At 24.5% G+C, this 25,043-nt stretch overlaps 12 protein-coding genes across 12 annotated transcripts; 8 read left to right on the top strand and 4 right to left on the bottom strand.

The window, feature by feature from the left end:
- Positions 1-489: 489 nt before the first annotated feature.
- On the top strand, positions 490-1,632 carry DDB_G0290395 (hypothetical protein; the record flags this gene model as incomplete). Its single annotated transcript, XM_630626.1, has 1 exon — positions 490-1,632. One exon carries the CDS (start codon positions 490-492, stop codon positions 1,630-1,632), a length of 1,143 nt encoding a protein of 380 aa, XP_635718.1.
- A 256-nt stretch (positions 1,633-1,888) lies between these two features.
- Positions 1,889-2,392, top strand: DDB_G0290393 (hypothetical protein; the record flags this gene model as incomplete). The annotated part of the gene is made up of 2 exons (XM_630625.1): positions 1,889-2,009; positions 2,142-2,392. The coding sequence occupies 2 exons, from the start codon at positions 1,889-1,891 to the stop codon at positions 2,390-2,392; spliced, it is 372 nt and encodes a 123-aa protein (XP_635717.1).
- Positions 2,393-2,755: 363 nt separating this feature from the next.
- On the top strand, positions 2,756-3,682 carry DDB_G0290391 (hypothetical protein; the record flags this gene model as incomplete). The annotated part of the gene is made up of 1 exon (XM_630624.1): positions 2,756-3,682. One exon carries the CDS (start codon positions 2,756-2,758, stop codon positions 3,680-3,682), a length of 927 nt encoding a protein of 308 aa, XP_635716.1.
- Positions 3,683-4,172: 490 nt separating this feature from the next.
- ascc3 (DEAD/DEAH box helicase) lies at positions 4,173-10,870 on the top strand (the record flags this gene model as incomplete). Its single annotated transcript, XM_630623.1, has 2 exons — positions 4,173-4,377; positions 4,488-10,870. 2 exons carry the CDS (start codon positions 4,173-4,175, stop codon positions 10,868-10,870), a joined length of 6,588 nt encoding a protein of 2,195 aa, XP_635715.1.
- A 106-nt stretch (positions 10,871-10,976) lies between these two features.
- Positions 10,977-12,006, bottom strand: DDB_G0290387 (hypothetical protein; the record flags this gene model as incomplete). The annotated part of the gene is made up of 2 exons (XM_630622.1): positions 10,977-11,693; positions 11,797-12,006. 2 exons carry the CDS (start codon positions 12,004-12,006, stop codon positions 10,977-10,979), a joined length of 927 nt encoding a protein of 308 aa, XP_635714.1.
- A 1,282-nt stretch (positions 12,007-13,288) lies between these two features.
- On the top strand, positions 13,289-13,672 carry DDB_G0290385 (hypothetical protein; the record flags this gene model as incomplete). The annotated part of the gene is made up of 2 exons (XM_630621.1): positions 13,289-13,340; positions 13,371-13,672. The coding sequence occupies 2 exons, from the start codon at positions 13,289-13,291 to the stop codon at positions 13,670-13,672; spliced, it is 354 nt and encodes a 117-aa protein (XP_635713.1).
- A 197-nt stretch (positions 13,673-13,869) lies between these two features.
- Positions 13,870-14,199, bottom strand: DDB_G0290383 (hypothetical protein; the record flags this gene model as incomplete). Its single annotated transcript, XM_630620.1, has 1 exon — positions 13,870-14,199. One exon carries the CDS (start codon positions 14,197-14,199, stop codon positions 13,870-13,872), a length of 330 nt encoding a protein of 109 aa, XP_635712.1.
- Positions 14,200-14,633: 434 nt separating this feature from the next.
- DDB_G0290449 (GCN5-related N-acetyltransferase) lies at positions 14,634-15,639 on the top strand (the record flags this gene model as incomplete). Its single annotated transcript, XM_630619.1, has 2 exons — positions 14,634-14,685; positions 14,768-15,639. The coding sequence occupies 2 exons, from the start codon at positions 14,634-14,636 to the stop codon at positions 15,637-15,639; spliced, it is 924 nt and encodes a 307-aa protein (XP_635711.1).
- Positions 15,640-15,705: 66 nt separating this feature from the next.
- On the bottom strand, positions 15,706-17,991 carry DDB_G0290381 (hypothetical protein; the record flags this gene model as incomplete). The annotated part of the gene is made up of 3 exons (XM_630618.1): positions 15,706-17,370; positions 17,456-17,701; positions 17,785-17,991. The coding sequence occupies 3 exons, from the start codon at positions 17,989-17,991 to the stop codon at positions 15,706-15,708; spliced, it is 2,118 nt and encodes a 705-aa protein (XP_635710.1).
- Positions 17,992-18,318: 327 nt separating this feature from the next.
- Positions 18,319-19,500, top strand: DDB_G0290379 (hypothetical protein; the record flags this gene model as incomplete). Its single annotated transcript, XM_630617.1, has 3 exons — positions 18,319-18,360; positions 18,576-18,839; positions 18,928-19,500. 3 exons carry the CDS (start codon positions 18,319-18,321, stop codon positions 19,498-19,500), a joined length of 879 nt encoding a protein of 292 aa, XP_635709.1.
- Positions 19,501-20,127: 627 nt separating this feature from the next.
- Positions 20,128-23,090, top strand: agnB (argonaut-like protein; the record flags this gene model as incomplete). The annotated part of the gene is made up of 4 exons (XM_630616.1): positions 20,128-20,982; positions 21,077-21,565; positions 21,638-22,886; positions 22,981-23,090. 4 exons carry the CDS (start codon positions 20,128-20,130, stop codon positions 23,088-23,090), a joined length of 2,703 nt encoding a protein of 900 aa, XP_635708.1.
- Positions 23,091-24,637: 1,547 nt separating this feature from the next.
- DDB_G0290447 (hypothetical protein) lies at positions 24,638-25,043 on the bottom strand (the record flags this gene model as incomplete). Its single annotated transcript, XM_630615.1, has 1 exon — positions 24,638-25,043. A coding segment is annotated over one exon (406 nt), but the record flags the coding sequence as incomplete, so codon positions are not given.

Below are 25,043 nucleotides of genomic sequence, written 5' to 3'. Positions count from 1 at the left end.
TTTTTTTCCCCGGTCCCATTATTAATAATTAAAATTTTAAAAATGGTTTTTTTTTTTTTTTTTTTTTCCAAATTCTATTATTACTTCAATTAAAATTAAAAATTTTTTTTTTTTTTTTTTTTTTTTTTTTGTTTAATTTTTATTTATTTTTATCTTTAATACTTTAATTAAATATTTCTCACTGAAAAAATGATCAAAAAAAAAAAAAATTATAATTTTATAAACAAACATAATTTTGAAATTATTTTTTTTTATTTTTTTTTTTTTTTAAAAAAGAAAAAAAAAATGAATTTTTATTTTTTTTTTTTTTTATTTTTTATTTTTATTTTTTTTTTTTTTTTTATAAAAAACGACAACATTGAATATATTTTCATTGTAAAATTTATCTTTTTTTTTTAATATATTTTCATTTTTTATCAAAATAAATTATATATATATAAATATATTTATATAATATATATATTTTTTAGGAAAAAAAAAAAAAAAAAGATGATTAGAAACAGTCATAAATATATGTGTTTAGTTAAAAGAACATTAAACAATGGAAATATAATTTTCAATTCATCAATTACATTAATTAATAAGAATAGCAATAATAAAAGTAAAATCATACAATATAATCAACAACAACTTCAACAAAATAGAAGTTTTAGCTCAACTAAACAATTATTAAATGAAGCTTCATCTGAAGAAAGAAACACAGAGGATGAAGATGATGATGAAGAATATGATGAAGATGATGATGAAGAATATGATGAAGATGAAGATGATGAAAATTATGTAGAAGAGACACCAGAGGAAGAGTTTGATAGAGAACTTAATGATGATTTAAATGAATTGGAGGATGAGATAATGGATGTCAGACCACCATTATATCCAGAGATCAAATATGAGTTATACAGACTTCACCATGACGATCCATCGTTTTGGGACGTCAAACGTTTGTCACAAGTTTTCACCCTTCATCCAGGTCGTGTAGTTGCGTTACTTCGTTTCGTAGAGATTGAAAAACAAGAGATTGAAAGGGGGTTCCCAGTGCACAAGGAACTCGATCTCGCCTTGGCCGAACAGTGGGGCTGCCGTTTCCATGACGACGATTTGGGTGAGGATGACAACCAAAAGGTGAACGATTACCAAAACTTTTCACTCCAAAAGGGTGTTGGTTCCAATGCTCGTTCAATCAACCAAAACTATCTCCATCAAAGAGATGTTAAAAATAAAAAGAACGTTCGTGGCAAACCAGACCCAATTCACCAAGTTCCAACTAAAATACCAGAGGCATTCGATGACCAACCAATCTATTTCAGAGGTCCAACCTATCTCATGCCAAGAAAAAAGAATTTAGTTTTCGTTGATACCTCTAGAGATCCATTCACTAAAAAAGTTAACCCTGATCCAATGGTTTTAATTCAAGGTATCGATGGTAGTTTACGTACTCCATCCACCTCTGAAAAATCTATCATCATCAATAAAGTTAGACCTGAAAAAGTTAAAAGAGATTATAATTCTATCCTTAAACGTCCACTTAAATATAGATTAGCCTCTCAACAATATCCAAAAGTTGAAATTCAAGAAGAAACTGAACAAACTGAAGAAAATCAAGAAGAAAATAAACAACAAGCAGAAAATTAAAAAAAATAAACAAGTAAATTAAATAATAATTTACAAAGATAATAAAAAAAAAAAAAATTTTAAAAAAAATAAATAAATAAATAAAAATGTTTAAAAAAAAAATATTTATCACTTGGAATTTAATTCTCTCAATTTTTTTTTTTTTTTTTTTTTTTTCACTCACAACCAATCACTTTTTTTTTTTTTTTTTTTTTGATTTTTTTTTTTTTTTTTTTTTTTTTTTTTTAATGTTTTTCGCTTCACAAAAAGGATAAGAATGCAAAAGATTTCAATTTGGCTTTTAGTTGTTGCAAGTTTAAGATTGTTAGGTGCTTCACAAGCATTCTTTAATCAATCAAGAATTAAATCAAATGTTTATTCTGGTGATCAAAAATCAAGTATGTCTTATTATTATTATTATCAAATAAAAAAAAAAATAATAAAAAAAAAAAAAAAAAAAAAAAAAAATATTTCTAATTTTCTAAAATTATTAATTTATTTTTATTTATTTATTTTTTTTAAAAAAAAAGTTAATCCATTATTTTGTAGATTATTTGGTAGTTGGACAATGATGAGTTTTACACTTTGTGTTGCTACAGCATTTAATCCATTCAATAAAGCATTATATGCTTGCACTTTTGTTTCATTCTTAATTGCTGGTGGACATTTCGTAACTGAATGTTTCATTTATAAAACAAGTAGAATAAAAGATGCAATTTCACCATTCATTGTTGCTGGTACAAGTATGTTTTGGATGGGTTATGAATTATTAAATTGGTAAAAAAAAAAAAAAAAAAAAAAATTGGCCAAAAAAAAAAAAAAAAAAAAAAAATAAAAATCTAAACACTTTTTTACATGTATAACTATAAATTATTATTGATTTTTCATTTATTTTTTAAATCTCTTATATTAATGAGAAAATAAAAACAAAAAACAAAAAAAAACAAAAAAAAAAAAAAAAATAAAAATAAAAATAAAAATAACCCTGGTAAAAAAAAAAATATGTTTTAATATTAAAAAAAATAAAAAATAAAAAAAAAAAAAAAAAAACTCATTTTGTTTTTCATAAAAAAAAGAAAAAGAAAAACTAAACTTAATACTTACATATACACATACATATATAAAATATAAATAAATAAATAAAATGGGATCATCTTCATCAAAACATCATCATCATCATCATCATCATAATAATAATAATAATAATCAAACAAATATTGAACAACAAGAAAAAAATGAAATAAATAATAATAATAATAAAAATCAATTTTATGTTAAAGTACCAGAATTAACAGAGAAATCTAAATTATTAAATGATGAACATATTAGATGGATATCAAGATATTTACCAGATGATTCATATAGGGAAACATGGAAATTATTATTTTCATCATCAAGGGATGGTCATTCATTCAATAGATTTCAACATCATTCAACAGAGAAAGGCTCGATTATTGTCATTGTAAAGGAGGAGGGTGAGGAAGGTCATATCTTTGGTGGATTTTGTGACGAAAATTTAAAAATTAAGTATCCAAAATTCTATGGAAATAAAAATAATTTCGTTTTCACATTGAAGCCTGAGATTGAGATATTCCGATCCACAGGCCTAGATCAATGTTTTCAATATTTCAATGCAGATTCTAAAACATTATTCAACGGTTTTGCAATGGGTGGTGAACTTTTATATGCATTCTCTATAGATCACCTAATGGAAAATGGTGAAAGTAAAGGATCTGATGAAATATTAAGTAATGGTGATGGTAAACCAAGAGCAAGCACCTATGGTAACACTATGTTATCCTCACAAGCGGAATATAAAATTGAATATGTTGAAGTGTATGGTTGTAAAGATTTAGAGTTAACAGAGGAACAGATTTTAAATATTCAATATCAAAATCGTAATAAAAAAGGTGGCATCACTGGTGCCGGTCAAAAATCAGTATTAAGAGATGAAGATAATGCTGATAAAGTTATTAAAGGCATGATGGGTGATCATGAATTTACAAATTATCATGAAGATATAAATGAAGCAAATAAAGATAAGAAAATTACAACTCCATTACATAAATAAAACATTATTCAACGGTCGAAAAAACAAAAAAAAAAAAAAAAAAAAAAAACAAAAAAAAGTTAAATTTAGTTTTAGGTTTTTAAGAAATTTTTATAACTTTTTAAAAAAAAAGATAATTAAGAAGAAGTTTAGGTTTATTCATCTATAACAATATAATAAAAATTATTAAATAAATAAATTATTTGGATGTATATATATTATATAATCATTCCAAACTCATTTCCTTAAACAAAATTATTTCATTTTTTAACTTTATCCATTTTGGACATTTTCTGGTATTTATCTCATTTTCTTCATTTTTTACTTTTTTGATTTTTTTTTTTTTTTTTTTTTTTTTTTTTTTTCAAACCTTTTTTTTTTTTTTTTTTTTTTTTTTAATTTCATTTTTTTTTTTACATTACTCACTTTTAATCATATATTTTAAAAAGAATAGAGATAGAAATAAAAGATACAAATAAAAACAAATAAAAACAAAAAAAAACATTAAAGAATGGGTATATTTGATAATCAGAATAAATTTGAACCCACTATAAGTAATACACTTAGATCTTTAACAAATGGTAATACTCAAACTTTTGATGAACAAGTAGTTGCTCGTAATAAAGAAATTATGAAAAAAAGAAATGAAAAGAAAAAAGAAAAAGATAGAATTATTGAAAAAGGTCAATTAACTTGGAGTTATTTTAGTGACAGTAGTAAGTTTTTTTTTTAAATAAATAAAAACATAAAAATAATAAACTAAATTTTAACTTTTTATAATTTTTAATTTTTAATACTTTTAATATTTATATTAAAAAAAAAAAAGAACAAAATAAAGAAAAAGAAAAAGAGAATAGACAAATTTTTAATAAATTTAAAGAGATTGTTTTAGAGATGATTGGTGATGATGAAATACCATCAGATGAGATTGCATCAGCAGTTTATGAAACATTTATGATTGTTGCAAATCCACATAAAGATAAAGCATCAAAATGTGAATCATTACGTCAAATTTTTCATTCATTTTTCAAAGTAGCAATGTATAATAAATTAAGTGAACAAGTTGGCCTTTTATTACAAATTAAGAATCCATTTGAATCAGATTCAAAAGCATCCAATGAATCAGTACAAACCATTGATTCTTTCGAATCAATGGAATGGCAATTACCATCGAAATATCAATTACAATTTGAAGATAATGATGAAATGTCAATTTTCGATGAAATCAATCATTTCATCAATACAAAAATTAATAATAATCTTGATGAACAAAAAGAAAAGGAAAAAGAAAAACTTATAAATACACCTCTAAGTGATATGGTTTTAATTCATCAACCTGGTCAAATTAAAAAATCAAAAAAATTAAAGAAATTAGCAGCAGCTGGTGGTTCAAATAATTTAGAATCAAATAATGTAGTTGATAGCACTTATACAATTGAATGGTTAAGAGAGGAATGTAGTGTAATTTCAATTGGTTTAGGTATACCATCAGAAGAGATTTATAATACAATAATGTCATTTTTAAAAAATAAAAAAGAAACAATTGAAGAGGATATGATTGGATTATTAGGTTTCGATCATTTAGAATTAATTGCAGATATCATAAAGTATCGTGATAGTATTTTGGGTTCTGTTGTATCTGGTTATAGAGCATCGAATCATTCTGGTCCTTTAAATCATTTTTCAATTCAAACAAAAGATGAAAAAGATTTTGATAAGCAATTAAAAAAAGATGATAAAAAGAGATATAAAAATGATCAACAACAACAACAGCAACAACAATATCAAGAAGAACAAATTAAATTTATTGATCATAGTCAACAATCATTTGAACAACCAACTATTTATAATCAAAAAGAGTTTACAGGTGGTGATGTTTGTATAGATTTACCATACGGTGGTAAGATTGCATTGCCAAAGGGTACAGTTAGAACAGAGAAAACCACACATACTGAAGTTATGGTACCATATTCATTGGCTAAACCATTTGCAGATAATGAAAAATTAATAGAGATTGGAGAATCAATTGCAGAGATTAGTAGAGCAGCATTTGGTAGTATAAAGAAATTAAATCGTATTCAAAGTCGTGTATTTGAATCTGCATACAAGAGTAATGAAAATATTTTAATTTCAGCTCCAACTGGTGCTGGTAAAACCAATATTGCTTTATTGACAATTTTACACGAGATTGAAAGCAATATCAATCCATATGGTTATTTGGATAAAGATAATTTCAAGATCATTTATATTGCACCATTGAAAGCTTTAGCAAGTGAAATGGTTGAGAAATTTTCAAATTCATTGAAATATTTAGGTATCGTATCAAAAGAGTTAACTGGTGATATGCAATTGACTCAAAAGGAACTTAAAGAGACTCAAATCATCGTTACAACACCAGAGAAATGGGATGTTATCACAAGAAAAAGTAGTGATGTTGCATTGACAAAATTGGTTAGATTAATCATTATCGATGAAATTCATTTACTTCATGAAGAGAGAGGTCCAGTATTGGAGTGTATTGTAGCAAGAACACTTCGTCAAGTTGAAACCACTCAAGAGATGATTCGTATCGTTGGTTTGTCAGCAACATTACCAAACTATAAAGATGTTGCAAGATTTATTAGAGCACCAGCTTCAGGTACTCACTTTTTCGATTCATCTTATCGTCCAGTACCTTTAACTCAAAATTTCATTGGTGTTAAAGATAATCAAGGTATAATGGTTATGAAAAATAATATGAATCAATTATGTTATGAAAGATTGGAGAAATCATTAAAGGAAGGTCATCAAGTTATGATCTTTGTTCATTCTAGAAAGGATACTGTAAAGAGTGCAGAGATTTTAAGTGATATGGCAAAAGAAAAGCATTTCCGTTTCTCTAATGAGGAACCATCATTTGGTGCAAAGAAAGAATTTGAAAAAGTAAAGAGTAAAGAGATTAGATCATTATTTCAACATGGTATTTCCGTACATCACGCTGGTCTCCTAAGATCTGATAGAAATGTGGTTGAGAAATACTTTGCCAATGGTACCATTAAGGTTTTAGTTTGTACAGCAACCTTGGCTTGGGGTGTAAATTTACCTGCTCATACTGTAATCATTAAAGGTACTCAAGTTTACAATGCAAAGAATGGTGGTTTTATGGATCTTGGAATTTCAGATGTTATGCAAATCTTTGGTCGTGCTGGTCGTCCACAATTCGATACAAGTGGTGAAGGTTTCCTTTTAACTTCAAAGGATAAATTGGATCATTATCTTTCATTAATGTCAAGTTCTATGCCAATTGAAAGTAAATTCATTACAAATCTTGAGGATCATTTAAATGCAGAGATTGTTTTAGGAACAGTATCAAATGTTAATGAAGCTGTCAATTGGTTAAGTTATACCTATTTATTCATTAGAATGCTTCAAAATCCATTGGTGTATGGTATACCAAGTTCTCAACGTTCAAAAGATCCACAACTTGAAGAGTTTAAACGTGAAATTATCATTAGAGCAGCAAAGAAATTGGAACAATGTAAAATGACTCGTTTCGATGAACAATCTGAAAATTTAGGTATGACAGAATTGGGTAGAATCGCCTCACATTATTATATTAAACATCCATCGATTGAAACTTTCAATGAAATGTTGAATGATCAATTGGGTCAAGATCAAGTTTTAAATATTTTATCAAATTCATCCGAGTTTGAAAATATTACCTTACGTGAAGAGGAATCAACTGAATTGGATAAATTAGCCGAGAACCAATGTTATTATGAATTGACAGTTTTGGATAGTCATTCCAAAGTGAAATGTTTACTTCAAGCTTTCTTTTCACGTGCAAATATTGATGGCTTTAGTTTAGTTAGTGATTCAAATTATACCGTTCAAAATAGTTCTAGAATTTTAAGAGGTCTTTTTGAAATCTCTTTAAAGAAAGGTTGGTGCACAGTTAGTAAGACCATTTTAGATCTTTGCAAGATGGTTGATCATCAACTTTGGCATTTCGAATCACCATTACGTCAAGCAAAAGTATTATCACTTGATACCATTAGAAAGATTGAAGAAAGAGATTGGACACCTGAAAGAATTTGTGATATGGAGATTGGGGAGTTGTCATTTGTTTTGGGTAATCAATTGATTGCAAAAACCACTAGAAAGATTGCACAACAATTCCCACAATTGGATTTTGAAATTCAAGTTCAACCAATCACTGCAAATATCATTCGTATCAATATGACATTGATACCAATGTTTAGTTGGAATGACAAGATGCATGGTGATAGTCAACCATTTTGGATTTGGGTACAAGATAATGAAAGTCAATACATTTTCCATAGTGAATATTTCATGTTAACTAAAAAGATCTATAATCAAACTGAACCAATCACTTTGACTTGTATCATACCATTACCAAATCCAATGCCATCACAATTCTTTTTACATTATATTTCCGATCGTTGGTTAGGTTCCGAAGGTATTAGAGAGATTTCATTCAGACATTTAGTTTTACCACAACAAGATCGTGTCGTAAATACAGAGTTATTAGATTTACAACCATTACCAAAGGAAGCATTGAAAAATAAAGATTTTGAATCATTATTCAAATTCTCTCATTTCAATCCAATTCAAACTCAAGTTTTTCATACTCTTTATTATACAAATAATAATGTTTTATTAGGTTCACCAACTGGTTCAGGTAAAACCATTTGTGCAGAATTAGCAATGTTTAAAGTATTTAGAGATGAACCTCATATGAAAGTGGTTTATATTGCACCATTGAAGGCATTGGTACGTGAAAGAATGAATGATTGGAAGGTTAAATTTCAAGAGAAACTTGGTAAGAAATTGGTAGAGTTAACTGGTGATTACACTCCAAATATGATTGCATTACAAAATGCTGATATCGTTACAACAACACCAGAGAAATGGGATGGTATTAGTAGAAATTGGAAGAATCGTTCCTATGTAACCTCTGTATCATTGTTAATCATTGATGAAATTCATTTAATTGGTGAGTTACGTGGTCCAATTTTAGAGGTAATTGTAAGTCGTATGAAATTAATTTCTAAACAAACCGGTGTTAATATTCGTGTAGTAGGTTTATCAACTGCCATGGCAAATGCAATTGATCTTTCAGAGTGGATGGGTATTGATAGAGTTGGTCTTTTCAATTTTAGACCATCTTGTCGTCCAGTACCAATTGAAGTTCATATTCAAGGTTTCCAAGGTAAAAACTATTGTCCACGTATGCAAACTATGAATAAACCTTCATTTGCCGCTATCGCAACCTATTCACCAAAGAAACCAGTTTTAATTTTCGTAAGCAGTCGTCGTCAAACTCGTTTAACCGCATTGGATTTAATCTCTTATTTGGTGGTTGATAATGATCCATTACAATGGATTCAAAAGGGTTTTGATATTGAACCAACATTGGCACGTGTTAAAGATCAACATCTTAGACATACACTTTCATTTGGTATAGGTATGCATCATGCTGGTTTAAATGATGGTGATCGTACAATCGTTGAATCACTCTTTGGTGAGAATAAAATTCAAATTCTAATCTCTACAAGTACTTTGGCTTGGGGTGTCAATTTACCCGCCCATTTAGTTATCATTAAAGGTACCGAATATTTCGATGGTAAAACCAAACGTTATGTCGATTTCCCATTGACTGATGTACTTCAAATGATTGGTCGTGCAGGTCGTCCACAATTCGATAAAGAAGGTAAAGCAATGGTAATGGTTCATGAACCAAAGAAACAATTCTATAAGAAATTCCTTTACGATCCATTCCCAGTTGAAAGCCATCTCAAAGACTTTTTACATGACCATTTGAATGCCGAGATCGTTTCAGGTACAATTCAATCAAAACAAGGTGCAATCAATTATTTGGTCAATACTTTCTTTTTCCGTCGTTTGGTTGTATCACCATCTTATTATGGTCTCGAGGATAATAGTGTCGAAGCTGTAAATCAATATCTCTCTGATCTCTTGGATTCAACATTGGCCGATCTCGAACAATCAAGTTGTATTGAAATCAATGAATACGATGAAATCATACCAATGTCAATGGGTAAAATCGCTTCTTTCTACTATTTGAATTATAAAACCGTTCAAAACTTCTCTGATAATATTAAACGTGATAGTGATATTAAAACCCTCCTAAGAGTATTATCAGATGCTGCCGAATATAGTGAATTCCCAGTAAGACACAATGAAGAGATTCTAAATCAAGAGTTGAATGAAAATCTTCCAATTAAAATTGGAAACTATGAAGATTCTCATACCAAAGTTCATTTGCTATTACAAGCTCATTTCCAAAGATGTCCATTACCAATCACAGATTTTACCACCGATACAAAGTCTGCTTTGGATCAAGGTATTCGTATTCTTCAAGCTATGATTGATGTCTCCTTTGAATATGGTTATTTCGCTACTGCCATCCAAGTAATTAGATTATTACAAATGTTGGTTCAAGGTCGTTGGGATTATGATTCTTCATTAATGACTTTACCTCATATCAACAAAGATTTTGCTGATTTCCTCTCTTCAAATTTAATCTTATCAAATGGTGAACAAATCTCAAATCTTTCTGATATGTTAAAAATTCCAAGAGATAAAATTCATTTATCTTTAACTAATATTGGTCTTTCAGATTCTCAAATTAAAGAAACTTTAAATGTTATTGATCATTTACCAAAAGTTAAAATTGAATATTTTATTAATACAAATAATAATAGTAATAATAATGATGATAATAATAATGAAAATAATAATAATAATAACAAAAAGAATAATAATAATAATAATAATAATAATAAATCAATAGTTTATTCAGGTCAAGAATTTAATATTAAAATTAAAGTTACAAGAGAGAATAAGAAATTCTCAAATGGTCATGCATTTGCACCACTTTATAGTAAAGATAAAGATGAAGGTTGGATTATGGTTTTAACAGATGAAAAAGAACAAATGATTGGATTTAAGAGAGTACCACAAATGATTTCAAATTCAGTTACTGCAAACTTTAAAATTCCAAAAGCTCCATTCCAATCCTCTACAAACTATAATGTTAAATTATATTCAGATACCTATATGGGTTTAGATTATTTCCATACTTTCCAAGTTCCAATTGTAAACAAAAAACAAATTAGAAATGATGATCAAGATGGTGATACAATTATCCTTTTAGAAGCTGCTACTGGTGATATGAAAAAATAAATTTTAAAAATAAATAAATAAATTCCAAAAATAAATTTGTTTAAAAAAAAAAATAATAATAATAATAATTTTAATGATCTTTTGAAAAATAAATATTTTTATTTTATCAAGTACAAAATGAGGATATATAATTATCATGAGGTTTAGTTATACCACCATCTCCAGTTGATTTTTCATATTGGTTGTAATTATTATTATTATTATTATTGTTTTTGTTTTTGTTATTATTTTTGTTATTATTTTTATCATTTTGATCAATGATAGAGATAAATGCACCACTTCCAGAACCAGAACCAGAACCACTGCTACCTCCATCGCTAGTACCACTATTACCACTACTACTTCCTGAACCAGTACCTGAATAATCACCAGCACCAGTACCACCTGAAATTTCATCGGATGTATTGAAGAATGGATGAGTTGGTGAACATTTGTATTGTTGTGGCATATCAAAACAGTTCTTTCCATTAAAACATTGAGTTTCATATGGTTCATTTTCATCATTACAATACCATTTCATTTGAATACCAGTTATACCATCTTCACTTTGAGTGTTATTTGTAAAATATTGCATTATTTCTACATTATCATTTGAACATTCACCATTACCCATATATTGTAAAACAATCATACCTGCTTGATTAGTTGGGTAAAATGGTTCACTTGTAACTGAAATTAAATAATATTGATTTGATGGTAATGAACGAAAGATATCAAATGTTGATAGAGGGTTATTCTTATAACATGATCCAATTGATGCATTACTTATTGGTAAGTCTTGATAAAAACATTGTGTTTTTCCTACAACTCTTGGGAATTGAGTCTTTTTATTTATTGTTTTTTTTTTTTTTTCAAGATTAGTTTTATTTTTTTATTAATTATTTTTTTTTTTTATTTTTTTTTATTATTAGTATTTTATATCTTACCCATTGAACAAATCCTTCACCATTTAAAGTATGGGTTGTAAATTGGTAATTGTATCTGACATCGATTGAAAAACAAGCATACTCCAAAATAGACCAACCTCCCCCGTTGATTGCTCCAGTGCAATCTGAATTATCATATGGGATGAAATTTATATAACTACCAATAGAAAAATTGATTAATAACGATAACAATAATGCTAATGATTTCATTGTGTAATAAAATTAAAAAAAAAAAAAAAAAAATTAAAAAAAAAGACTCGGATACCAAAAAAAAAAATCTTTAAAAAAAAAAAAAAAACACTAAAAAATATCTAATTTCATTTTTTTTGATTTTTTTTTTTTTTTTTTAGAGTAATTAAAAAACATTATATTTTTATGTGTTATTGTTTAAATTTTTTTTTATCTTTTTTATGGTAAATAAATAAAAAAAAATAAATGAATAAACAAAATTAAAAAAACATAAATAAATATAAATATTCAACTTTTTTTATTTATTTATTTAATCATTTATTTATATAATTATTTATTTAATTATTTTCTTATTAATATTTCTTTTCCACAAAAACTAATTTTATATTAAAAAATTAATCTCGATTGAAATTTGATTGTAACAGTAAGACAAAAAATATTTTTTTTTTATTTTTATTTTTATTTTTATTTTTATTTGCGCTGTTGTTATAAAAGCAAAAATGTTGTTTTTTTTTTTTTTTTTCACTATTAAAAACAAATAATTTAAAGATATAAATATTAATTAATTAAAAAAAAAAAAAAAAAAAAAGGAAAAACATGGATAAAATTGTAACAAGAAGATCAATCAAATTATCAAAAAGAAATAGAGTCCAATTGTTTGATTTAAACCAATTACTCAACTCGAGTTTATAAAAAAGTTAAAAAAAATACTTCACAAAAATCGAAATTAAAATCAAAACATACAGGACCAAAATTAAATAAAAATTGTGTGAATCTATTTTCATATACCAGTGCTGATGGTTTAACATTATATTACACAATTCAAAGAATCATATGAACATTTTAAATTATTACAAGGTGGTCAATTTGAAATAAATGATGGGCATTTAAAGAATACTAATGGGTTATATTAGCAATTGAATTTAAAACATAATAAAATGATAATATAAATTTACCAAATTCAAATCAAATAATAAGAGTAATTCAAATCTTATTGATTTATAGTAATAATCTTTAACTATCCCAAAAATTGCCTATTTTAGTTATACCTCCACAATCTGTTTCCAAAAACAGTCAACAAAAAATTGAAAATTAACATTAGAAACTATATAAAATAATAAAAAATAATTTTTTCAATCATTACTTTTATTAAATAAAAAAATAAATTGTAAATATTAATCAAAAATAATAGTAAAAAAAAAAAAAAAAACCAAAAAAAAAAAAAAAAAAAAAAAAAAAAAAAAAGTCAAACAATGACAAAATAAATATTAAAATTATAATAAATTTATAGTTTACTTATATTATGACTGGACATGAAAAAGTATCGTATGAAATTAAAGTGGCTGCGTTTTATAGTAGAAATTATATTTAAATTACAATTAAAGATGATTTTTTGTATTGCGATCCAAGATCAGAACAAACTAGTTCAAAAAGAGTAGAACTCAAAGGGTCATATTTTTTTAGGATCGATAATAAATTATTTGAAATAAAATGTCCAAATTTGGATAAAAAGTCAAACATCAATTTCCGTATTTTTGAAATTGATTATTTTGAAACCTTTTCAAAATTCCCACTCAATTCTTCATTTTGTATTGGAAATATAGAAACTGAAAATTTTTATAGTTCAATTTGTTTATTTTTTATATATCACGAGCAATTAGAATTAATTGCTAATAAAGAAAATTAAAATAAATCTCAAAAAAAATTTAAATAAAAATGAACTAGGCCATTTTTTTAATTTCAAATGATTAAAATCATAATTATTATATTTTAATTTGAATTAATGGTCTTTAAAAAAGATAAAAAAATTTAAAAAAATAATCATTTTTTTATTATTTAAATGATTGAAAGCATTATGATTATTATATTTTACTTTTAATTTTTTTAAAAAATAACACGACCAAGCCATGATCTCTTAAAAGGGTTTTGTTGATTCTCTTTTTCGTCATTTTTGATGACCCAAAGTTCTTTAGTAACATTTTCTAATTGTTCTCTATTTTCTTGAATTAAATTAAAATGATTTGTTGTATCTTTATTAATTGTTAATATTATTTCATCCATAATTTCATTTATTTTAATTAATTTTATTAACAAATCATTTATATCTTCTTTTGACATTGTTTTTAAAGAAGATCCATTTATAATAAGTTTTGATTCATAATTATCATTAAAAATAATTTTTGGTATCAAACCAAGTAGTTTCTCTTGTGGCATTTTAATAATTTATATGGGTATTGGGAAATAAACCATTTTTTTATATTTTTTAATTGTTTTGTATTAAAAAAAAAAAAAAAAAAAAAAAAAAAAAAAAAAATTTTCCATGGTACATATTAATTTTTAAGGGATTTGGATTTTAACCGATTAAATATCCAAAAAAAAAAAACTGTTTTAATTTTTTGTTAAACCCATTATGCTAAATTATTTTGGTTTTTTTTTTTTTTTTAATTCCTGTTGGGTCAAATGAATTTTCAAATAAAAATTGTTTACTACAATGCAAACAATGTTCCTTTTTCCAAAATTAAATTTTTATGTTTTTTTTCTCAGAATCAAAAAAACAACGATTTTTTCGTTTTTTATTTTTTTTTTTTTTTTTATTTTTTATTTTTTATTTTTTTTTTAAACAATTTTATATTAATATAAACTCAACAATGAAAACAATTAAAATAATTGGACCAAACTTTAATTTAAAAGAATTAACAGGTATTAATTAATAATTAAATTAATTTTTTCTTATAAAATTAAAATTTCCAAATATTTATTTTATTGTTATGTTTTTTTTTAGATGTATTTAATTTTTCATTTTCAGATTATGTGATTAAATTTGTTTTAACGGAAGAATCATTATCACAAAAAATTCAAGGAGATGGTATATCAATGGATCATTCTATAGGTATATATAATGAGAATGATGAAAATAAATTGGAAGGATTTGTTTTACTTGCACCAGATAATTTTAAAAATCCAACAAAATTATATAATTCAGCAACAGGAGTTATTCCAACAGCAAGAGGTAATAAATTAATTGAGAAATCCATTTCTCAAATGAAATCAACCTTTAAAGAGAATGGTATTAAAAGTATAGTATTAGAAGTTATTCAAACCAATCCACGTGCAATTAAAGTTTATGAAAATTGTGGATTTAAAATTACAAGAGAATTACATTCATATAAAGGTGATTTAAATAGAGATTCATTATTAAAATATTTAAATAGTAACAATGAAAATGATATTATAATTGAAAAAGTTGAAAATTTAACAGAAGATATTATTAATTTCATTGAAAATGATGATCCACAACAACAACAACCAAGAATGAACCCATCTTGGTCAAACACAAATCAAGTGATTCAAAGAGAGTTTAGTATGGGATTTAATAAAATTTGGATTGCAAAAGATAATAAAACAAATAAAATTATTGGGTTTTTATCAATCCATTCTCAAAGCCAAAGAATTAGACAAGTTTATGTAACACCAACATTTAGAAATAAAAATGTAGCAACTAAATTATTTTATACAATGTCAAATGAATTCCAATCGATTAATTTCAATGCTTCAAATATTGAAGAAGGTTATGAAAATTTAAAAAATTTCTTTAATAAAAGAATTGGTTTAGATTTTTGGGTTTCGCAATTTGAAATGGAATTAATTCTTTAAAAATAATAAAAAATTATTTATATTTTATTTTATTATATTTGGTGTGTGGTTTTTTTATTATTTTATTTAAACACTTTTTCCAGTTTTTTTAAATTTTTTTGAATATTTTTCATAATATCTCATATGGTAAAGAATTGCTTCTCTTATTGATGAATCAACATGGGCGGTTGAATATTTATTAGCGAAACGAATGACCAAGTATGTAAAGAAATTAGTAAAGAAAATTTTGACAGGGGTCAAAAATGCAAGAATATCAGAAACAATTCTGAATCTTAAATCAGTTTTACCTTCAATAAATGTATGTTTAATACTTGATGAGGAATAGAAAAAGTTTACAGTGGTGTTACCATAATAATAAGTATAATTTGCATTTTTACCAAGATAATTAATTTCATCTTGTGCTTGAAAAATTCTAGGATTATAAGAGGTGATTGAAGTACCATTACTATAATGATAGACATTTTTCTCTAAATGAATTGTATTATTTGAAAATGGTCTTAAGTAATACTCTATACCATTTATGTTCATTGTAATATGAACATGTTCAAATGATGGGAAAAAATCCCAAAGTGCAACAGATGATTCAATAATGAATCCATAGTATTGATTTTCTTTTAATTGTATTGTATCATTTTTAATTTCCAAGTTTGTTAAATGATCACCGTTAAGAGTTAGAGTTTGATTTGGGAATCCATTGGTGGATGTACATTTTTTGATATTATAAATTGGTTCAGTGTTATTAATACCACAAAACTTTCTTTGACCAAATGGTAAATATTCATGATAATTTTTTAACCAGAAATTGTCTCCAGTATAGTTAAATTGAATTGCAGGAATTTCTAATTTATCAAGATTATCCAACTTTAAAATAATTAATCTATTATTAGAATCTTGAATAGCAATGAAAACACCATATATAATTACAACAATAGCCAACAAAAGCCATTTTATCGAATTAATTAAACTAATTGAACCACTATACTTATCTTGATTTGGAATACCTTGAAACAATCTTAATATTGGACAACCTGATCCTTTGGTTTCCTTTGCAATCTTTTCTTGTCTTGTTAAGGTTTTTGGTGGTTTTGGAACTGGTTTACTACGGCAACGATAGCAACAACAGGCTACATATTTGATTGCAGATATTATTTTAGAAAAAAAAGATTTTATTTTAGATAATTGTCTTGCAAAGAAACCTGGTGGTTTTTCCTCATCATCGGCTGGATCCAATTCATGGTAATTGAAATGAAATAAAACTGCATCTCTTACATCATTATCAAACCAAGCTGTTTGATCTTTAAATAAAAACTTTGTTTGATAATAAATAATTATTAATCCCATCAAGGTCAATATCAATTTACCAATTGAAAATATATCTTTTAATATTCTTTTAAATAATTGTATATTTGTTTCTTCTCTATAAGTTGGGACAATATTAGACTCATAAACAATTGATACCGATACAGTTGAACAATTAAGATAACCTCTACTTCTATCACCGAAATCAGGACATGTGCTACTTTTTTCTCCAGCACCCAATACACTTGGAATAAAATTCATTGTCTCTTCTTGATGTCTATCAATTCTTTTTGTTTTCTTTATCATTACTTGTAAATCGATTGGACCATTCAAAAAGAAATTGTAACTATTAATATTCATTCCAAATGTTGTAAAAGAAGTATCATAAGGCGATGATTCATTGTATTTCTTTAAATCTTGTCCAATATTAATCTAAATATAAATTTTATAATTTTTATTATTATTTATTTATTTTTTTTTTTTTTTTTTTTTAAAATATTAGATTTTAATGACTTACATTAAAATATTCTTTTTCAAATGTTAGATTAAAATTCTTTACATAAATTTCATTTCTAATGGGATCAAATTGTTTATCAATAGCTAACAAATCCGTATTAGTACAATTTTCAATTATGGAATTTTCTGGAATTTGGCAAAAATAACCATTTGAAAATTCTATATTACTTGGAATAACTTCACCTGAAGGAGAATTAATTGCATATTGTGAAACATTTTTATAAAATGTAAAAATTAAATTTGGAATCTATTTGTAATAAATAAAATATTAGGAATTTTTTTTTTTTTTTTTTTTTTTTTTTTTTTTTTTTTAAATCTTATTAATTTTACAATAATTTGATTTTCAATTTCATTGGTCATAAAAGTTAATCTATTTAATGAATCTTTTACTACTACAATAATAATAATAATCCAAAGAATTATACCCAAAAAACATAACAACATTAAAAAGTTTCTTGTTTTTTTTGAAGATATATCGTCGAAATTTTTAGGTGAATTAAAAACTTTATTATAATAATTTGTAAGAAATCTACCCATTGTATTTTTTATTTTGTTTATATAAAAAAAAAAAAAATTAAAAAAAAAAAAAAAAAAAAAATTAAAAATGCGTTAATCAAAAAAAAAAAAATAACAAAATTGATCTTCTAAAAATATCTTTGTAAATTTATTTTAAAATTTTTTTTTTTTTTTTTTTTAAGTTTTCATCAACTTGAAAAAATTATGAATACTCTCTTTACAAAGATATTTTAATTTTTTTTTCTTTTTTTTTTTTTTTTTTTTGATTTAATTTTTTTTTTTTTTTTTTTTTTTTTTACTTAAAATAAATTTTTAAGACATCAAAATTATAAATAAAAATATTATAAAATGGTGTTCAATAGAATTTTTGGTATTCCAAATGATGATAAAGTAAGCTTAAAAAAATATAGAATAAAAATTTTTGAACATATTCTCTTGGTTTTAAGTTTTACTGTAATTTGTTACTTTATCATTGAAAGGAATATAACAAATAGAGTTGTTTCAATAACTGCAGATTATCAAGAAAAAATAAATGTGGGTTTTAAATCATTTTTTTGTTATTATTTTAAAAAAAAAAAAAAAAAAAAATACTAATAAATTTATAGCCTCCTCATTTTTATGTTATTTTTAATACCTATGAAATTTCATTATTTTTTTTATATTCTGTAATTTTTAATAGATATTATTACGATGAAAAGGGTAATTATGTTATGGAGCAATTGGTAAATTGTGTTAATAATAATAAATTACTAGTTGGGGATCTTGATTGTGCATATGCAATTAATTCCACCTTTGTTTTAATATCACCAGATTTCGTTGGTTATTATTCAACTGATGAAATGGCTTTGGGAGAAAAAGAGTTTTTAGAGGTAAAATATTTATTTTTAAAAATAATAAAAAATAAATAATAATAAATAAAATAATAATAATGAAAATTTTATAAAATAAATTTTTTAGATAAATGTAGTTGCTGGTTATTTTGATCTTGGAGTTCCATCTTTCCCAATTTCCGTATGGTTTGGAGATGATAAATATTATTCAGATTCATCACAACAATTTACATTGGGAACATCAAAAAAAATAATAAAAACATTTGGTGATGAAAAAGAAGTGTTTATTAATTCTGTTGCAACTAGTAACTCAAGGCAAATTAAACAAAGTGTTGCAAGAGCATTTACTTTATCTTATTCAATTTATTTTAATGATGTTGCAGTGATAACAGAAAAAACTGAATCAAATTTTGAACTTGCAATTAGAATTCTTTCAGACATTGGTTCATATATTACAGTTTTGATTACAATAGTTGGTGCAATTTGTTCAAGAGTTATTACAAGATTATTGATTAAAGATAAAGGTGGTTGGCTTGATACTCAAGCACATGAATGTATTACATATCATTATGATCAAATTAAATTAAAAAATTATGAAATGTATAAAATGGGTGTTGAAGGTAAATATCCAAAAAATGATAATATTAATAATTCTAATATTGATATCGATTCAAGTAGTATTCAAAAAATTAATTCATAATTAATTTTGTAATAATATAAATAAAAATTTATAAAAAAAAAAAAAAAAAAAATATAAATAATCAAATAATAAAAAAAAAAAAAAAAAATCTTTTTTTAAAATATCATCAGTTTTGGAAACAAAAATAATAACTTGTTTAAATTTAAAATTTTTTTTTTTAAAAAAAATTAATCAAATCCTTATTTTTTTAATGGTTTTAGAAGATATTTTACAAACTTAATCTTTTAAGCATTTTGGGCTTGGAATTATTATTATTTTTTTTTTTTTAAAATTAATGTTGTCAAACAAGATATTTTTTTGGAAATTTTTTTTTTAAGTGGTTAAATCTTTTCACATTTTTTTTTTTTATTTATTTTTTTATTTTTAATTTAAATTTTATTTTATTTTGTATTTTTGTTTTTTTTTTTTAATTAAAATAATATTTTCTTTTTATTTATTTATTATTTTTTTCTCACAAATTCCTAACCCATTTTTTTTTTTTTTTTAATTAAAATAATATTTTAATTTTATTTTTTTTTTTTTTTTTTTTTTTTGCTATAACAATATAAATTTTTTAAATACCTATTTATCTTTTAAACAAATACATAATATTTTCATTAATTAATATTTTAATATTTCCAAATTAAAATGATCCCAAAAAAACAAAAAGGATTCAATGGTGAACCAAAATCTCATCAAGAAATTGATAGAAGTCAATCACCATTGAAACAAAGAACCAATAATAATAATTATCAACAACAACCACCGCAACAACAACAAAAACAACAACCACAACAACCACAACAAAAAAAACAACAACAAAAACAACAACAAAAACAACAACCACAACAACCACAACAACCACAACAACCACAACAACAAAAACAACAACTACAACAACCACAACAACCACAACAATATTTCCAACCAAGACAAACTCAAAATGCTTGGGGAAAACAAAATAACAGTATCCCACTTGAAGAACAATTTCAAGAAGTAAAACCAATCACACAACCTCAAACACCTGAAACAACAACAACAACAACAACTACAACAACTACAACAACAAATACAACAAATACAAATCTATTAGTTCCAAGAATTTCAAGAAGAGATATGGTTAAAGATTCTGACATTGAAAATGTTGCAATTGTTACAGCAAAATCAAGAACTGTTCAAGGTAAACAAATTTCTTTAATTTCAAATTTCTTTCCAATTGTTATTTCAGATAGGAAATCACTAGAATTTCGTATTGATTTTAATCCACCACAAGTTACTTTTGACAAGAGACGTAAATTAATTAGAGAATTACTTTCATTAAATAACATATCAAAAGAATTTTATTTCTATGATGGTGATTCAATTTTATATTCTCCGATTAATATCAATATTAATTCACAATCAATTGATGGTGTTCAAATATTTATTAGAAAAGTAAAAGAAGTTAACCATAGGGATAAATCATCTGTTAATTCTCAATTTTTTAATATTATTACAAAAAATGTAAGTTTATTTTTTTTGTTTTTTTATTTTTTATTTCTTTTAAATTTAATAATTAATAATTTTTTATTTTTTTTTTTTTTTATTATAAATATAGAATATGAGAAAAATGGGATTTTCACTTATTGGTAGAAATTACTATTCACCAATAAATAAAATTAAATTTGAAGATTATTTACTTGAAGTTTGGAAAGGTTTTAGTACATCTGTAGTTTCAACAGAATCTGGTACAATGTTATTAGCAGATACAAGTTCAAAAGTTGTTAGATCTGAAACTGTATTAGATAGAATTAAATACCTTAGATATGACAAAGATAGATGTTTTGATGAAATTATAAATTCAATTGTATTAACTCGTTATAATAATAAAACCTATCGTATCTCTAATATTTCTTGGTCAAGTGGAGTTAATGATAAAATGGATGGTACAACAACATTTTTACAATATTATCAAAGAAATTATCCAAATCATAAAATTACAGATTATCGTCAACCATTATTAAAATCTGAAGTTAAATTCAGAGGTATTAAACAAACTATCTTTTTAATTCCAGAATTAACATTTTTAACTGGATTAAGTGATCATGTAAGTTTGTTCTTTTTATTTTTTATTCTTATTAATTAATTTAAACATATTAATATAAATACTATTATTTAGATGCGTAAAAATTTTAAACTTATGGCTGAATTAGCAAAACATTCAAATTTTGATCCAAGTCAAAGATATCAAACATTGAGTAATTTTATTTCAGATATTAATAATAATCCAAAAGTTTCAAAATCATTAGAACCATGGGGAATTACATATCAACCAGCTTTAAAAGTTGATGGTTATGTTTTAAGTGCACCAAAGAATTTACCAAATGATAATAAACGTCAATTGAATAATATTAAATGGGCATTTGTTGTTGATCGTGATGAATATGAGAGAACAAGAGATTGCCAAACCAATCTTTATAATTTCATAAATGAAACTGGAATGTCACAACCAACAACAATTTGTTATACAGACCCACGCGATAAAAGACCAATTCAATACTCTAATATCATGGAGAATGCAATTAAAACACATGGTATTCAATTCTTTTTAATGTTAATTCCACAAAATCAACCAGAAATCTATAAAGAGATAAAGAGAAAATCATTGGTTCAATTTAAAGTTTTAACTCAATGTATTTTCCCAAGGACTTTTTATAAAGGTAGATCAGTAACCAATAAATTAAAACAACAAGTAATTGCAAAGTTAGGTTATGCACCATGGGGTCTCAATCAACAAATATTCAATGGTGTCATTCCAAAGAAAACAATGATCATTGGTATCGATGTTGGTCATAACTCTGATATGAGAGGTCATTCAGTAGTTGGATTCGTTGCAACTATCGATGATAAATTTCAAAAGTATTTCTCAAGATCTTTTGTTCAAAAGCGTCCTGGTAAAGAAATCATTGATTCTCTTGAAGAAGCAACTAAAGAAGCAATGTCAAAATATTTTAGTTTCAATAATTGTTTACCAGAATTGGTTATAGTTTATCGTGATGGTGTTGGTGATGGTATGTTAGATCTTGTCAATAGATCTGAAATTGCTGCAATGAAAAAAGGTTTTGCTGAAACACCATCTTCTTGGGGTATAAAACCAAAGTTAATGTATGTCATTGTCAAAAAGAATACAAATGCACGTTTATTTACTGCTGATCCAATTGGTAATCCTCCAGCTGGTACTTTGGTTGACTCAAAAATTACCCATCCAAATTGGTATGATTTCTTTTTAGTCTCTCAAGTAACTAACAATGGTTCTGTCAATCCAACTCATTATCACGTTTTATTGGATGAACAAAAAATGCCTGCTGATTTATTTCAATTATTTACTTTCCAAATGTGTCATCTTTATTTCAACTTTGAAAAATCTGGTAATTATTAATATTTTAATATTAAATTTAAATAATATAAATAATCTTTATTTTGATATATATATATTAATACTTTAAAATTTAAAATTTATAGTTCGTGTTCCAGCAACTTGTCAATTTGCACACAAAATGGCATTTTTAATTGGTAGAACAGTTTTCGCTGATGCTGCGCCTCAATTATCTGATAAATTATTCTTCCTTTAAATTTATTTTAATCTAAAAAAAAAAAAAAAAAAAAAAAAAAAAAAAAAAAAAAAAAAAAAAAAAAAAAAAAAAAAAAAAAAAAAAAAACAATCTTTTCACAATCACCACATCACATAATAATAAACACACAATCAAAATAAAAATAAAATTCAATGTATTATTTTAATTGAATGTTAATATCCCATTGAACGTATTTTATGTGGGATCTAAGATTTAGGTAGTTTATATTAACCTCATTATCCTTCCTCATATTTTATTTTTATATTATTTTTTTTTGAATTAGATCAATTTTAAACAGTTTAAGATAAAAAATAGTAAATTATGGAGATTGAATTCTGAAGTTTAGTTTAAAAAGAATTGAAACCTTGTGTAATGAATATTAGATTTTATAATAATCAATAATAATAATAAATAGTAATAATAAATAATAAATAATAATAATAAATAATAAATAATAAATAATAATAATAATAATAATAAATAATAATTTAATAATAATAATGAAACGTATTCTATACGTTGTAAATCGCGCATTTTTCGTTGTTTTTGTAAAAACGAAAAATGTCGAAAAATAAAAATTTTAAAATAAAATTTAATCATTAATACATTTTTACATAATTAAAATATCGTGTAATTTATTATCTTTATTGTTTAATTATAAATAGATATTCTAATAAAACTTTTTTTTTTTTTTTTTTTTTTTTTTTTGATATAAATAAACTATTGTAGTATACAATTAGTATGTTATTTTTATTTATTTATTTTAGGTTTTTTAGTTTTTGTGAATTTAAAATGGTATGTTATTTTAGATTAGGTAATTAATAATTAATTGGTGGTGTAATTGTTGGAATTGGTTCATTTGTGTTTATGCTCCATTCTTTTTTAAATTTTTTGATGGTTTCAGACCATTGGGTTTCTTTTTGAGTTTTTGTGAGGTTGTTTTTAATTGAGTATTGGTTAAAGTTTGATAATGTTCTTGAATATTCCAATCTTATTAGCTTGTGTCATTTTGATTTTAATATATCATAATCTAGTGTTGTGTTGTTTATTTAGTTGTTCCAATTGTCAATTGATTGAGTTATATTGATGCCAAATAATGATTTGCATAACCATATCCATATTTGGTGAATAACAAATGAGATTATGTTCTAATATGCATGTGTTCTGACTAGATCAAGATTTGTGTTTATATAATTCTAGTTGAACCTGTATTTTTTATATTGTGCGTTTTCTGCAAAATGAAAATTAATATTGATAGTTGGATCTGGTTTAAATGCTTTGTTGTTTGTTTGTGGTTTATAAATGAGTGTGAATAATTTTATTGTTTGGTTTTTTGTTAGTGACCAGTTTTTGTTTCCATTGCAATTTTTATATATAAAATATTTTAATTTGTCGTGGTTTATGAAGTTGATTGTGTGCTGACAATTGAAAAACAAATGACCATAGGGATCATTATTCATTTCATTGTTGCAAATGGGGCAAACTTTGTTGTGTAGATGATTAATCGGAAAACATCTAGCATGGAATCTTTGCATTGTATCACGGCCTTATGGATCTTTTAATTTTTGAATTTTGACAAATAGTTGGTGGTATGTGTATTTCCGTAATAGTTGTATTGATTGTTGGTGCGAAGTAAGAAGTAGATCTGAATATTTCTTGCCAATATAGTCTTTTGATTTACATTGGTGATTGTTGAGTATTGTCGAGTAGATTTCTTTGAGTGTTGGTGGTAGTGGAATATTATTTGTGTTTAATGTTTGAGAGGTTTGATTTTTTATTAATATTGGTTGTAGGATTTGAACTTTATCTTTTAGATGTCCAATTTGAGTTGCATAATTTTCCCATTCTTTTTTGATTTTTATAAGGTATGGAGAAGAGATTGATTTGTTGATGATTTGATCCATCCAACTTATTATGTATATTGAATTATTTGCAGATTTATGCATTTGTAAA

The sequence above is a fragment of the Dictyostelium discoideum genome (assembly GCF_000004695.1).
Source record: "Dictyostelium discoideum AX4 chromosome 5 chromosome, whole genome shotgun sequence".
NCBI lineage: Eukaryota > Evosea > Eumycetozoa > Dictyosteliales > Dictyosteliaceae > Dictyostelium > Dictyostelium discoideum.
Note: the sequence above shows the minus strand (reverse complement) of the source record. Positions and strands in the feature narration are given on the sequence as shown.